This window comes from Brachyistius frenatus, unplaced genomic scaffold (genome assembly GCF_029030835.1).
Source record: "Brachyistius frenatus isolate BFR_SWC_R1_liver_20210118 unplaced genomic scaffold, ASM2903083v1 Contig_107, whole genome shotgun sequence".
NCBI lineage: Eukaryota > Metazoa > Chordata > Actinopteri > Embiotocidae > Brachyistius > Brachyistius frenatus.
In genome coordinates this window covers 281,692-296,237 of record NW_027210706.1, presented here as the reverse complement: position 1 = coordinate 296,237, position 14,546 = coordinate 281,692, and the positions used below count along the sequence as shown (strand labels likewise).

The following is a 14,546-nucleotide window of genomic DNA, read 5'->3' as shown; positions in this document are numbered from 1 at the left end:
CAATTTCTTTTGTTCAGCTGGTCATTAAAAGCCAGAAGTTACAGTCCCATTTCTCATGTTATAGGCTACATCTTATTTATATTCACCTTTTCTGTTATTACCAGCATAACAACAGATTTTCACACAGTGTAACATAACGTGTCCATAATGGTTCACACCCGAGCGATTAGATTCCTGACAGATTTATAACTGGGCATGTCGATAAACATCAGTTATTGTTGAGCAGAAGAAGCGAGACAGAAGAGTCGTTGAGGAATCAGGCGATGTCTTCAAAGCAGATATGGCTGCATCCTGTTGGATTTCTTTTGTTAAAGGACTGGTCTGTATTTAATTCTGGAAAACATAAGCTATTGAATCAAATGTGCAAAAGTCTGCAACGTAAGAAGAAAAAAGATGACTGCATGACAGGCAGAAACCGGGTCTAATAGAGGCTTATTATCTCTGGTTGCACAAAGAAGAGAAGCAGTAATCTATTCTTGTGCAAGAGGCAGCTTCGTTGTCATAGCAACTGATATCCATTTTTATCCTTCATCTGACAGGCTGGGTAGGCGGGACTTCCGGCTGTCAATAAGTTCCCAAAGATACACACAAGACACAAATAGGCTACCCTCGTTTGACGCTTTCAAATGTTTCAAACGTGTCTGTAGATTATTGATGTTGTGTTAATCACGACGGACACGACTCAAAAGTCTCCTGTGGTGCATAGTCATGATTGGATTTCAGCTAAGCTAATTAGCATCACGATACAGCCTCGATACACTGAAGGATAAAAGCGCTAAAATTGCATTGCATGTTCGAGCAATTGTTTCGCTTGCTCGAGCAGGTAAAGACGAAAACGGAAGTTACTGATGGGCTTCATCTTGTTTCATGTCTTCATCTTTGGTTTGAACAAATCAACACCATTTCCCAGACGTCTTTGCTGCTGGCTTGTCATCCAACATGTCAGCCCCCTGAGAGCTCACGCATCGGGGTTAATACAGGACTATCTGTTTTAAAGCTGTTTGTAGTTTATGCTTCAATAGTCTGCGTTTGATCGTTTGATCACATTAGACGTTTCTCGCAGCCAGCTCGCGCTCGCTGACGTTGTTCACCCGTCCGGTCTTCATGCTGTGAGTTTACGAGCCGAACAAAGACATGTCGTCGTGTCTGGTGAACCGGTGGTGTGAAACAGCACCGCTATTAAAACGGTTACTGCAGTTTCAAATGTGCAGAAGAAAGACACAGAACTATAACGTGACCTACACGATGCTGCGGCACATCTGGATGAAACGACTTCCGGTGGTGTCCGGCAGCTTCAGGAGGGCGAGCACTCAACAGGACAAGGTAACAAACAGAAAGCGGCAAAGTACATCACGAGATAACTTTCCACTCATACTTCAGTCATACGCTTTTGTTGTTACAGTTAAAACGCACACATAAAGGCTGACATCTCTCAGTTTGGAAAGAGTTTGAGATGTGCAGATCCATAAAGCTGCTCACAACATTACTGCCTCTGTATTTGTCCCTTTTACAAACGGACCAACCCATTGGACAATGATTAAGATGTCAGGTGGGTTTCTGTGACAATGTTCAAAGTTGTGGGTGTCAGGAGTGAGCAGGCTTCTTTCATTTTGCTTTCAAGGCCACTGTTGACATGTCCAAGTTCCCCGCAGACAGAATCAGGAATTTCTGCATCATTGCCCACATTGATCACGGAAAAAGCACTTTGGCTGACAGGCTGTTGGAAATGACAGGTACGTGTGCTCACCACCCCGCGCTGTCCGCCTTTCCCCCTTATTTTTTTTAGGGAATCAGAGTCATTTACAAAGATTTGTATTTATAATCTTGAACGCGTTCGTTCATCGTGTAACAAAGGTCCGCATGTATAATCGCCCCTCTTTGCATGAATCAGTGGCACAGTGGTCCCTCCGTGAATCTCCAGTTAGGTCCAGTGATACGAGGGCCTACGTTACACCTCCACAGTTTGGATGTAATTCTTCTTTGTCGTCTTATCCTTGACATTTTGCAGATGCAGTCTGAGCTCCTCTCTCTCTTTGTGTCAAATAAATGTTGAGAACGGCGAGTAAATCATATTATACTCACTGATGACGTATTTGCCAAACAGGCACCATAGCGAAGACTGAGAAGAACAAGCAGGTACTGGACAAACTTCAGGTGGAGCGAGAGAGAGGGATAACGGTGAAGGCCCAGACAGCTTCCTTGTTTTACAACCACGAGGGACATCAGTACCTCCTGAACCTCATCGACACACCGGTATGTCCTGAGCTGGGCTGGTCGTTGGAATGAGGAGGAGTCCATTGATTTGCTTGAAATCATGAAGGTGTACCATATCTGGTATTTATTTATTATAGTTTTAATCTGAAATAGTTTCATGTTGCAGATTTCCGCTTTAAACCAATCAGCTCTTTTGTCCTAAATATTCATTGCTGAAAAATCAGATCTGAGTGAGGTTTTCCTGTAAAGTTCACATGTTGCACCCCTGAATCTCTCAACCTACTCTAAGCCCGTGTTTGATGTCTCTCCAGGGTCACGTTGACTTCAGTTACGAGGTGTCTCGCTCCATTTCAGCATGCCAAGGTGTGCTGTTGATAGTTGATGCCAATCAGGTACTAAACCATATTCTCATAGTGAATCACTGTGAACGTTCTTGCTGCAATTTAATGAACGTGTTGATATTTTGGTGTCGTGTGAAGGGCATTCAAGCGCAAACGGTGGCTAATTTCTACCTGGCTTTTGAAGCTCAGCTGGCAATCATACCTGTCATCAATAAGGTACTTTCAGACCCACCGCTGTTTCGGTGAATTACATGTCTTATTGTTCCATTTAACTACGAGGCAGGTGACTGTGGCCTTTCTCCCTCAGATTGACCTGAAAAATGCTGAACCAGAGCGAGTGGAGTCGCAGATTGAGAAGGTGTTCGATATTCCTCGTGAAGAATGCATCAGGGTAAGATGGAGTCGCATCCGACCCCTGACCCGCAACCATCCATCCATCCATTATCTATACCGGCTTTGTCCTGTACAGGGTCACAGACAAATGTCTAATAAAAGCCTATTGCCTAAAATATACTAAACATCAGATTTTTCATATTGGTTCATGAATTGCTTTGATTAAATTGTATAAACTTAGAATGTGAACCTACAGGACACAAGAAAATCATACAAAAACAGGACAATAAAGATTTAGTTTAATACCTAAGTACAACTGGCTGGCTTTCTCAAAGATTGTTTCAACTTATTTTGAGTCTAAGGTCAGCTCTCCCGTTGTCTTTGGGTCAAAATGACCCGCAGCTGTGTTCAACCAAGTTCTATTTTATTTTCATATTTTTGGGGGATCATTGGTGACAAGGAGGCTGTGAGGGTTTCTTTAAAGAATGATCACCGATGATCCCAAAAAATATAAAAACATATAAATAAAATAGAACTTGGTTGAACACAGCTGCGGGTCATTTTGACCCGAGGACAACGGGAGGGTTAAAGAGGCTTTATAGGCTCATTCAACTGTAACAGCTTCATCTAATGTGAGAAAAATGTGTGAATCTGAATTCAAAGCATAAGTAGCCACATTTGCCTGATCAGTGACGTAATATTTTTCGACCAAATGTTAAATTAGTGGGAAGAAGTTGAAGTCACAATGAAAAAAAAAAAGGATCATGGTGGCAACCAGATGTGATAATATTAGCTGATTAAGATGTTACTGATACCTCAAGAATATTATATGACTATATTTTTTTACCTGTTACACAACGTTTTGCAGGTACCTGTAGATCCCCAATCCCAAGCACGACTCTACAATGGAGCACACTGTTGGAGCTGCTTTTAAGTTGATTGTCATTCACTTTCTGAAATGTCTCCTGTTTGTCAGATTTCCGCTAAACTTGGAACAAATGTTGAAAAGGTTCTCCAAGCAGTTGTGGACAGGATACCACCGTAAGAAGGCTCACGTATTTGTTTGGTTTTGTTTATTTATTTTTTTCTTCATTTCAAACGAAGAGCTTTTCCTTTTTTTCTTTCTTTTTTTGTCTCAGGCCGGTAGCGAGCACTGCTGACCCATTTAAAGCCCTCGTGTTTGACTCCAATTTCGACCACTACAGAGGAGTGGTGGCCAACATCGCTGTGTTCGGCGGTCGGGTCAAAAAGGGGGACAAGATCGTGTCGGCACATCTTGGCAAAACCTACGAGGTCAACGAGCTGGGCTTGCTCAGGCCAGATGAGCACCCAACACAGAGGCTGTACGCTGACTTCTCATGTCACTTCACATGTGTCAGAGCACTCCTGCTAAAACTGACAGCATAAACCCTCAGAAACCTTCTCTAGCTGTCGTTAACCCCCGGTGCTCCGTCTCAGTTACTGCTGGTGTATTTTACATAACGATTCAACCTAAATGCTTTTTGTCAGGTAAACACATCAACCAGCCATAACATTAAAACCACTAAGTATTAAGCGTAACACAACTGCACAGCATTGATAATTATTATTTAGTTGTTATTCAGTCTGATTGAAAGAAGTGGTGATTTATTTAAATGGCCATTTCGGAGATTGCAGTTTGTGGTGCTGTTGAACTGTTCTGGGTTATACTGAGAGGTGTTCCTAATATTTTGACCCTCCAATGTTTACTACTTGGGCTGACAAAATATTAGGGACGCTTCTCGGTATTACCCAGAACAGTTCAACAGCACCACAAATGACCATCTCCAAAATGTCCATTTAAATAAATCTATCTTTCAATCACACGAGTTAACAACTGAACATACATTATGAGGATGTATTTCCGGCCTGTTGTATTACAATTTATCATACTTTTCACCTGTAAGTGGTTGTAATGTTATGACTGATTGGTGTATGGGCAAGTATCATATAAGTTCCCTGTATTTAAACAGATATACAGTAAATACATAGATATTTGTTCTTGCATACACCTTTTTGTTTTCAGAAAATATACCTCTCTGACTTAATTATCTGAATGGATTTTGGCACCAGCTCACTTATTTTATTCAGAGTTTATAATCTATTTAGCATCTCTGTATAACTGTTTGATGCTTCTGATTGAAGTAATTTAGACAAAAAGATATAAAAAATCATCAGTAATTGAGTCAATGTGTGGGGGTTATTTGAGTTTATTTTTACCACCTTAATTATAAAAAGAGAAATAAAAGATTTACTGCCATGTTACAGTAAACCTTAAAACTGTAACATTCATATCATAACATTTTGCTTTATATGTGTTAAATTGACAGCACAGTCGTGGGACTTCCTTTTGCAATAAGCAGCGGTCCACACAATAGATAAATGATGGATTCTTTTTCAATATTTATGCAGATGTACAAACAGATTATAGTTGTACTAGTGTTGTTTTCTGAGGTGGGCTGTTGTGTAGGTTTGCAGGCCAAGTGGGTTACGTAATAGCAGGGATGAAGGATGTGAAAGAGGCCCAGGTCGGTGACACACTCTACCTCCAGGAGCAGCCAGTCGAAGCTCTTCCAGGGTTTAAACCTGCCAAAGCAATGGTCTTTGCAGGTAAGACTCCTCTTAACTGCACCTGCTTCATGTTTTCATGCCTCAACATGAGAGTAAAAACTTGAGTTGACGAAACAGTTTCAATATAACAGATCTGAGATGATTATATTGGTAACAAATATTCCAGTATCAAACATAAAACTGCTGCAGTGCTTGTTGTGTTTCACCAGTCAGCACAGAACGTTCTACATAAATGAAGAGTCCTGTTTGCTGCTGATGTGCACTCCTTTCTTTCTTTCTTTTTTTTTTTTTTAATCTGTCCTTCAGGCATGTATCCGATGGACCAGTCAGAATACCCCGGCCTTCGCAGTGCCATTGAAAGGCTGACTCTGAATGACTCAAGTGTCACAGTTCAGAGAGACAGCAGTCTGGCCCTGGGAGCAGGCTGGAGGTCAGGACCAACGCTTTGAATTTGAATAAAAAAAAGTGGCTTTTCCCAACTATTGAGTATCAGATTCAGCTAGAGACACTCAGCAATTCACCCACAAATGTTTTGGCCTCATTTCTGGAGTCATGTTTTTTTTGTCATTGCGAAAGTATCTTCTCTGTCATATCTGTTATGATTTTTTTTGTCAAAAAACAACTTTCTGTAGGACGTACTGTATGTTGCCATTATAGACGGCCAAATAAGAGTTTATTTATCGTCATAAGTTCTATTATCAGTCCAGATGATGTAAATTTGATTCTGTTCGTGGCAGAGATTTACATAACTTGGAAGTTTAACACTGTGCTGGAAGTGTAATAAGTCTTACTCCCTGCTAATCTCTTTCCAGACAGGCTTTTTGTAATTAAAAGCATGAATCTCAATTGTAAAATTTGATTGCACCTGTGGACCTTCCTGTTCCTCCTGCAGACTTGGCTTCCTGGGTCTTCTCCATATGGAGGTGTTCAATCAGCGGCTGGAGCAGGAGTACAACGCCTCTGTCATCGTTACTGCGCCCACCGTGCCGTACAAGTCCATGCTCTCCTCAGCCAAACTCATCAAGGTAAGCGCTGCTTCCCGCTCGTAGATCTTCTGCTTTCACCGCAGAGCTTTGGCTCACGCTGTGATTTCAGCAAAAAAAAAGTTTCAGCTGACTTGGAAATTGATGATAGATCAAGTCTGTCTGGTGTCTGGCACGCTCCCCCGTGAAATGGTTTAGTCTGGGATACACTTCAATGGGAAATACTTTAGAGGACAATCAAAGCGCAAAGAGAGAATCCCAGCTAATTTTAATGCACATTTCTCATCTCACATCGCCATATGCAGTATTGTGAATACTAGTACAGTGCCCGTTGAAAGTAGCCTGTTTGGCAGTATGATCCCTGGCTCGTGTTATTGTTGAGTAGCCTTCTTGAGAACAGTTCGCTGCGGACGTAGGTGAAGACCCCGCTCGACTACTTCACCAGAAATTTGATTTTAATTCGGCTAATGTGAAAGTAAAAGTAAAGCACTTGGCCGCTGCTCCTCACTGTTTTCATAGCAGGGCAACGCGGTGGTCGCCTTTTTATGAAAGTTAATAGATATTAAACATGCTGCAATTATCTGCCTGTGCTCCAGTGACAGAGGGACAGGACACACACTTGCATCTACAATATTAATATTAATATTGTGTGTCCAAATTGCACAAAAGGCGCAACCTCGAGTCCTCAGCAACATACCTACCAAGTTTGAAGGAAGTGGGACAAAAGGTTGTGGAGATATGTGAAGGACAAACAGACAGACCGATTTTTGAAATGATATAGAGATACCGCTGTAAATATGCCAAGTTTAGTATCGTATTTAGACAAATTATTTTAATGTTCATTATTTCTCAGTCTTTTAAGACTGTAAGCGCAATAACTTTTGAAGGGAGTGTCCCTTTAAAATCCTCATGTTCAAACCTCCTTCTTGGTTGCAGGAACACGGCAGTAAGGAGATCACCATTGTGAATCCTGCTCAGTTCCCAGACAGATCGGTAGTGTCCGAGTATTTGGAGCCCATGGTGCTGGGGACCATCCTCACTCCCGACTCTTACACCGGCAAGATCATGACTCTCTGCTTGGTAAGAGGAAAACGGAAAATACAGATTAAACTGCCGTCCATACATTTTTGCCATTCATTTGTTCCTCTGCACCATATGGGATTTATTTACATTTTCTTGTGTAGGTCTGACATATGTATCTGCCTTGTAAACATTGTAAATTCATTTAATAAAAGGGATGCTATCTTTAAATACTCTAGCTTGTACAAAAATGGAATTTGACTGGAGACGCTGGAGTTCATCCTTGCTGTTTACTTTTTCCAAATCGGCCCAGTGCCAAACAGAAAAGAAATATTCTACTGTTCCATTCAGGAAAAAAAGACAGTGCTCTTATTTTTGTGATGACACACATAAAAGAAGTGTCTCTGGGCACTCCCTCAATTTCAGAAGTAATTCATGTATTAGTTTATCAAAGTTATCCCTTCTTTGATAGATTATATTTCATGGCTGTGGGATTGCTGATTGTTTGTGTTGTTATAGAATCGCCGGGCAGTCCAGAAGAACATGGTGTACATAGATGACCAGCGCGTCATGATGAAATATCTCTTCCCTTTAAATGAAATCGTCATAGATTTCTATGACCTCCTCAAATCACTGTCATCTGGATATGCCAGGTAAAACTAATCACTTACTAAGTAAATACATATTCACAGCTATGTATAATTAATGTGGATTTTTAGGACAGTCTTAAAGCATGTCAGGTATGGCTTATGAGGTTTTATAAGGAAAGAGTAGGTGATGGAAAGTCATCTGTTGCAACCTTAAAATCCCACTTTATTTGAGGTACAATCAAAAGGTTGTGAGACTGTTCCTGTTGCCCACAAACGGAGTACAACACAGTAATGTACATGTAGCAGGAGGAGACAATAAACTTCATTATTAAGTATTCCAAATTACATTGTTTTACACACGTTTACGACACCACTGGTAGGTACGCATTAGTGATTTCACCATGGATCTCAAACTTTAGCAGAGAGCGTATATCCAATGTTTAAATTTTTGGGGGAACAGAAAGAAGTCACAGGGAGCCAAATCCGGTGAGTATTGGTGGTGGGGAGGGACAGTTGTCTCGTTGCGGTCGAGAAACTCACATTTATTACTGCGCTTTTTTGCCTCTGTTGGAGAACCAATGTGCCACAGTTCAGGTCGTTTGCACTGAATGTTTACCTCAGATGCCTCAAGACATCAGAGTAGAACTCAGTGTTGACAGTCTGACCCTGGGGGACAAATTCACTGTTGCACATCCCCAGAAATGTCAAACAAAAACCCACCTGGTTGCTCCTGACCTGACACACCTTCTTCGGTCCTGAGCAGTGACATTTCGCCCGTCTTGAAACAGTAATGCCCCTCGAATACACCCGGGCCCAGCTCATTGCTTTCTGAAGCATCTCATGGGTCTTTGTTGCCGATTTCCCGAGTTTGAGACAAAATTTGCTGTTTGCTTTCTGCTCAAGTTTCCGGTCCGTGGTGAAATCACAAATTCACATGTACCAGTGGTCTCAAAAACGTGCTGATGTTAATCAAGCAATGTAAATTACTATACTTTCTCACAAAATTCCTTGCGTCCTCCCTGCTCCGTGAACATCACGGTGTAGTCTTGGAACTTTTTGACCTCATGATAAATCAAAATTTCACACACTAAGTTCCACAAATGACATTTACACGGCTTTAAAGTATTAAATGTGTTTGAGACGTACATATTTTCCCTCCAGTCCAGCAGCTTTCCCTCTCCTGTGTACCTCATGTCAGACACGCCATTCATGAAATAATTCTCTTCACTAACTGTGAAAGTATTCTATATTTTCATATGGTCATCATCTTTAATTTTAATCTTTCACAGCTTTGATTATGAGAGCGCAGGCTACCAGGCTGCCGACTTGATAAAGATGGACATTCTGCTGAATGGGCGATCGGTGGAGGAACTCACCACGATTGTACACAGGTACTTTCAAATAATTGGTCAACTAGATGCTCTGAAGTAAAAAAGGGGATTTTCCACTAAATGATTTAATTAAGAACTGACTTGTTTCTCAGGACATGTAACTGATGCTGCTGTGAAGCACCTTTTCATTTTATTTGTCACAGCAGTGTCCCATGGTGTCATTATTGTTGTTGCTGTCAAGGTTACAGTATACGGCCCTTCATTACAACAGTAATTAATCTGAGGCTGTGGAGCATGAAATGTATTCAACACATTGGATAACCATAAAAATATGGCCTCTTGGCAGCCGGCGTTAACTTGACTTGACACACCGGACAAGGACTTCTCTCTATTTGTGACAAGGACAATCGAGTAATTAAGGAAAGTGATGACGCACAGCAGGTCTGTGTTTAATGTACTTGCTGCCAAAGCCAGTACAGCAGTGAATACGCACCTCTGTGCATGAAGGGCGCAACGCTTCACCAGTGATGGCCACTCTCGCAGCGTTCATACTGTGAGCCTTGGAGCCGAGCCGAATCGAGCGTAGCTTCAGTCTTACTGTTTAAGGGCAACGCACCAATCACACAGCAGAATATGTTTTACAGGAGGCACAGTCACTCCACGTCCTCTCAAGTGGAAAAGTCCCGTACATCTGTTTGATATGAATGATTTGATCATTACAGTTTGAAGGTCAGACACACTGAAACCCTGCATTCAGGGGATCACTGCCAGATTCCAGAGTGGATAGTTGGACATCTAAGAAAACACTCAAGCCAAATTCTTCAAGAAAATTAAATGAGAAACTAAATGGCACTTTCATTTAAAGCTAAGCAGCAATTAATTTAGCTTAACAGAAAGACTGTTAGCAGGAGGAAATGGCAAGCATCCAAGTATTAAAGCCTGCCCACTTTCACCTTCAAAGTTCACTAATTAATACACTACATCCTGCTTGTTTAACACAAACACAAAGATACATGTAAAAAGGAAAATGTGTGGTTTCATGTGGTTCTTGTTCTTTATATACAGTCTAACTTCCTAAAAACAATTTATTTTGTGTTTAGATTAAACAACATACAACGTTTTAATATAACATATTTTGGAATATGTTTATTTTACCCCTGCTTCTGTTTTTTTTTAAGTCAATCTAATCACCTCATGGCTGTAGCTCTGTACTTCACACACGGGTAACTCTTTGGCAACAAAGTGAACAATTTAGTGAAATATTCATTTCACTAAATTGTTCACAGGAAAATATTGTCTTTCAGTTACTTATTAAAACCTAAAACTTTTCCGACGCACTTTTCATTTGATGGTTTTGTATCTGTATCATGCTGACATTTGGGGAATCCTGGTCCAGTTTTTAACATCACTTGAAAAGAGGATGTATCTTGGCAGTTTGCTTTGACGCTCATTCGTGCAAAACCCTGGAGGGCCACTGAGAAAAAAAATATCTATATCGAGGCCACATCATAATACATGAATTCGTTCCTATGTTTTGGTTCATTCAACCACATGAGCCAAGTATAAATACAGAGAGCCAGTGTGCCACCGAACACACCCTCTTATAGGAAGTGTGTCCCTGCTCGCCTGAGAACCAATGTCTTTAAGGTTATCCTAAAAGACACATTTATTTCACCAAAGTAAATTGTTAATTTCATCGTCTTGGAGTTTCAGCGAGGTTTTGCAAAGTAACACGTGGCTCATCCATCTAAATAAATGCTTCTAGTCTTCTGTGCGTATTATAAAACTCCATATTATATGTACTAAACTGAAAATGTCTTCTAAAAACCAAGGCAGTCGTATCTTCCCTCCTATAATTCAACAATGTTAAACATACATCAAACTGAATGCCGCATTGTAAACAACATTTTGTTATTTTTATCCAATTACTCATTTCGAATGATAGCCTACCTTTGATATTGTTGTAAATTATTCTGTATTCCTCCTCTTTAAAGGATCAATAACTATAATTATAATCATCGTCGCTTCTGATAATGCAAAGCCATCAAGGTTCTTACACCAGGCTGGACATGCAGTCTACCAAAATATGTAACCCATCTTTGGTGCACAGCCTCTGCCCCACAATCACGTGTTTTATCGTGTAGATAGTTCAGATCACATCTGATAACCTTGGAGAATACGGAGGAGTTCCTTCTTTCCGAGCAAAAGTTCAACAAATTCTTTCAGCCTGCATTTTAACCTGCCCACAAAATGTATCCGCACACTTCCTATCGGAGGGTAAGTACATTGACACACGGGCTCTCTTAAATATACACTTATCTCATGCGCAAACATTATTCAAAACATAAGAACCAATTTAATCTTGTGTGGATGTACTAGCATCTCGAGCTCTGTGTGGTAAAATGGATGGATTGATATTGATATAATTTATATATAAATATATTTAAAAAAAAAGTATATTCTCGCTATGTATATTTTTCGGATGAGGAAGCAAAGATTATCAGTAACATATTCAAATAATTGTATATAATGACTACAGCTTCACCACTAGTTTGATGAAACTGAAAAAGATGATGTACAGAGTAATCTTGTCACTGACTATCCAAAATGGATACTTCATTGATTTATTATGGAGGATATAGAAGCACGTATATGTTATCAACTACTCTATATTGTGGGGAATCCTCATTTTCCTCTCCATCAGCGTAGAACAGATTTAATGAATGACAACCACTCTGTTTCGCAGTTTTATTGCTGCTTCTAGTTTTGATAAGTGTGATTTCCTTCCAGGGACCGTGCGTACATTACAGGGAAAGCCATGTGTGAGCGTCTGAAGGACTCGATTCCAAGGCAGATGTTTGAGATTGCCATTCAGGCAGCCATTGGAAATAAGGTCATCGCAAGAGAAACGTAAGTACGAGCTGTATACCGAGCTGAAGGGTTTATTAGAATGAATGAGATGCAAAATTATGCACATACAGGATGTAAAGTACCAACAAAATGTTTTAAATGGATAAACCTGCCTTGAAAGTACCTGCTGGATCAGAGTTAATATGTGGTTTGACCGTATGTGCCTCTTTCAGAATAAAGGCGTACAGAAAAAATGTCCTAGCTAAATGTGTAAGTAAATGTTTTTTCTTTGCTCTTACCAAAAAATCTGCAGAAAAGATCTACTACATGTGCCTACATTTTTTTTTATTTTTTTTTGTCTCTACAGTATGGAGGTGACATAACACGGAAGATGAAGCTGCTGAAGAAACAGGCAGAGGGTAAAAAGAAGATGAGGCGAATCGGAAATGTGGAAGTTCCCAAAGATGCTTTTATTACTGTTCTGAAGAGAAAAGAAAAGTAAACTGTGACATCTATCCATAATTATTACTATATATTAGATCATATATAGCAGGTCTTTGTTATTGAAAGGCCCTGCTGCATTTTCTTTGAATAAAGTGCTGCAAACTGTAGTGATTGTACTGATTTCCAAAAGATGTGTCATTATTTCCATTCCCTTCCTTTTATTATTTAAATGCTTTATTAACCTTTCTGTTTATGCTGGTGATTTCCATTGATCACCAAATGACACAGGATTTATACAATAGTCTGCCATACTGAGTTTAAATCATTTTGAGCTTAATTTTATGATAAAAAAATGATACTGGATCATTGTCTGTGATCATAGTGTTTCTGACGGCAGCTCGACTTGTTTTAGGTTCTTGAAGACATTTTACCTCTAATCTTGGTGTTCGAATGAGACATGGAACTGGTAGGAAGTCTTAGTCAAAGATAGATACTGCTGCATTTTTGACATCAAGTAGCCTGTAAGGTAATAGTACACGCTGCATGTAATTTCATTACATCTGGCACAAACTTGAGGATGAACTTGTTACAATTTGGTGGTCAAAGGTCACTGTGACCTCTGAAAACAAGTTTTTGGTCATAACTCCAGAACCCAAATGCTAATGATGACAAAGTTTCACAAAATGTTAAAGTTATAACATTGTATATGCAAAAGGTCCACTTCACTGCAGTAATAATGTTCTGCAAAAACCCTTTCTTGTCATTAACTCAGGAACAAAAGGGGACATTGGGACCATATTTCACATTTGGTTGAATTGGTGACACTAATCTTAGGTGTCCACCTTAAAACTGTGATCGTTGTATAGATTTTGTGTGCTGTCGGGTTGAAGATGTGCATGAAGCAGCGATTTAGAATTTGCAGCTTTTTTGCAGTAGCATCTATAATTAAAGATTAGTCTCCTGTCATGCAACAACTCTTTTTTTCTACCAGAATCAGCTTGTGAACAAATACAAGGAATGTAAGTATTTTTGTCTCAACAAAAGTACGCACTAATACAGTAAACAGACAGCAGAACAAGAATAGTACAGCCTAACAAAGCCAAGTCAAATCAATTTCATTGATATCAATTATATAAATATAAAACATTTTATTGAATGCACTTAAGTCACTACATTTATTAAATATATCTGGACAGACATGGATGTAAACTGCAATGTGCCAGGCCACCAGAGACATTGAACCATGACGCTGCAATTCTAGTTGAAAAATTTATTTTGATTATTTTGATCATTTCTTAACCACCAGTCAAAAAAACTATTGCCTTTAGTGCCAATCATCAAATGTGTCATAACTTACCTGTTAACTTACCAAATAACAAACTTTTCAGCACAACATTTACAATCCAAAGTTAAACACGTGACGTGAAATTTTCTATGAAAATATCTATATTGGAAGATCCCCATTTAATTAGTTCACAGTGTCATCTTAGCTTAAACTGAACAAAAAGATGCGGTAAGGACAGAATTCTGATCCATGAGGAATCACTTCTGGGACCGTAAGAAGAAGAGGAAGGACTGCAGCAACCAACTACACTTTCTATTTACTTATGGGCCTGTGAGCATCGGTTGCTCACTCTGACTTTTGAAATGCCAAAGAGAAATTGAATATATTACATTTAAATATCTGTTGGTGTTTGGGGAAAAGAAAGTCCACTATTGTCCTTTACGAAGTTTCCCCAGTAGATGGCAGCAGCAGCTCAAACACAACAGACCTGAATGGAGGTTAGTTGCATCCTGAGCTGGTTTACAATCAGAACTCATCCGCCTTTGCCCGCTCACGTCTTGGAAAAG

General features: G+C 39.8%; 1 protein-coding gene across 1 annotated transcript; it reads left to right on the top strand.

The window, feature by feature from the left end:
* Positions 1 to 922: 922 nt before the first annotated feature.
* Positions 923 to 12,877, top strand: guf1 (GTP binding elongation factor GUF1). Its single transcript, XM_069712170.1, has 17 exons — positions 923 to 1,323; positions 1,622 to 1,733; positions 2,105 to 2,253; positions 2,526 to 2,606; positions 2,694 to 2,771; positions 2,863 to 2,946; positions 3,865 to 3,929; positions 4,028 to 4,231; positions 5,377 to 5,516; positions 5,784 to 5,907; positions 6,370 to 6,502; positions 7,397 to 7,540; positions 8,000 to 8,133; positions 9,360 to 9,461; positions 12,192 to 12,311; positions 12,485 to 12,521; positions 12,619 to 12,877. The coding sequence occupies exons 1-17, from the start codon at positions 1,135 to 1,137 to the stop codon at positions 12,751 to 12,753; spliced, it is 2,031 nt and encodes a 676-aa protein (XP_069568271.1). The 5' UTR covers positions 923 to 1,134; the 3' UTR covers positions 12,754 to 12,877.
* Positions 12,878 to 14,546: the final 1,669 nt, after the last annotated feature.

Coding starts and splice junctions, on each gene's coding strand:
- guf1 (XM_069712170.1), top strand. CDS start 1,135: ATGTCGTCGTGTCTGGTGAACCGGTGGTGTGAAACAGCACCGCTATTA. Junction 2,607..2,693: donor TGATAGTTGATGCCAATCAG/GTACTAAACCAT, acceptor TGTCGTGTGAAG/GGCATTCAAGCGCAAACGGT. Junction 2,947..3,864: donor CTCGTGAAGAATGCATCAGG/GTAAGATGGAGT, acceptor CCTGTTTGTCAG/ATTTCCGCTAAACTTGGAAC.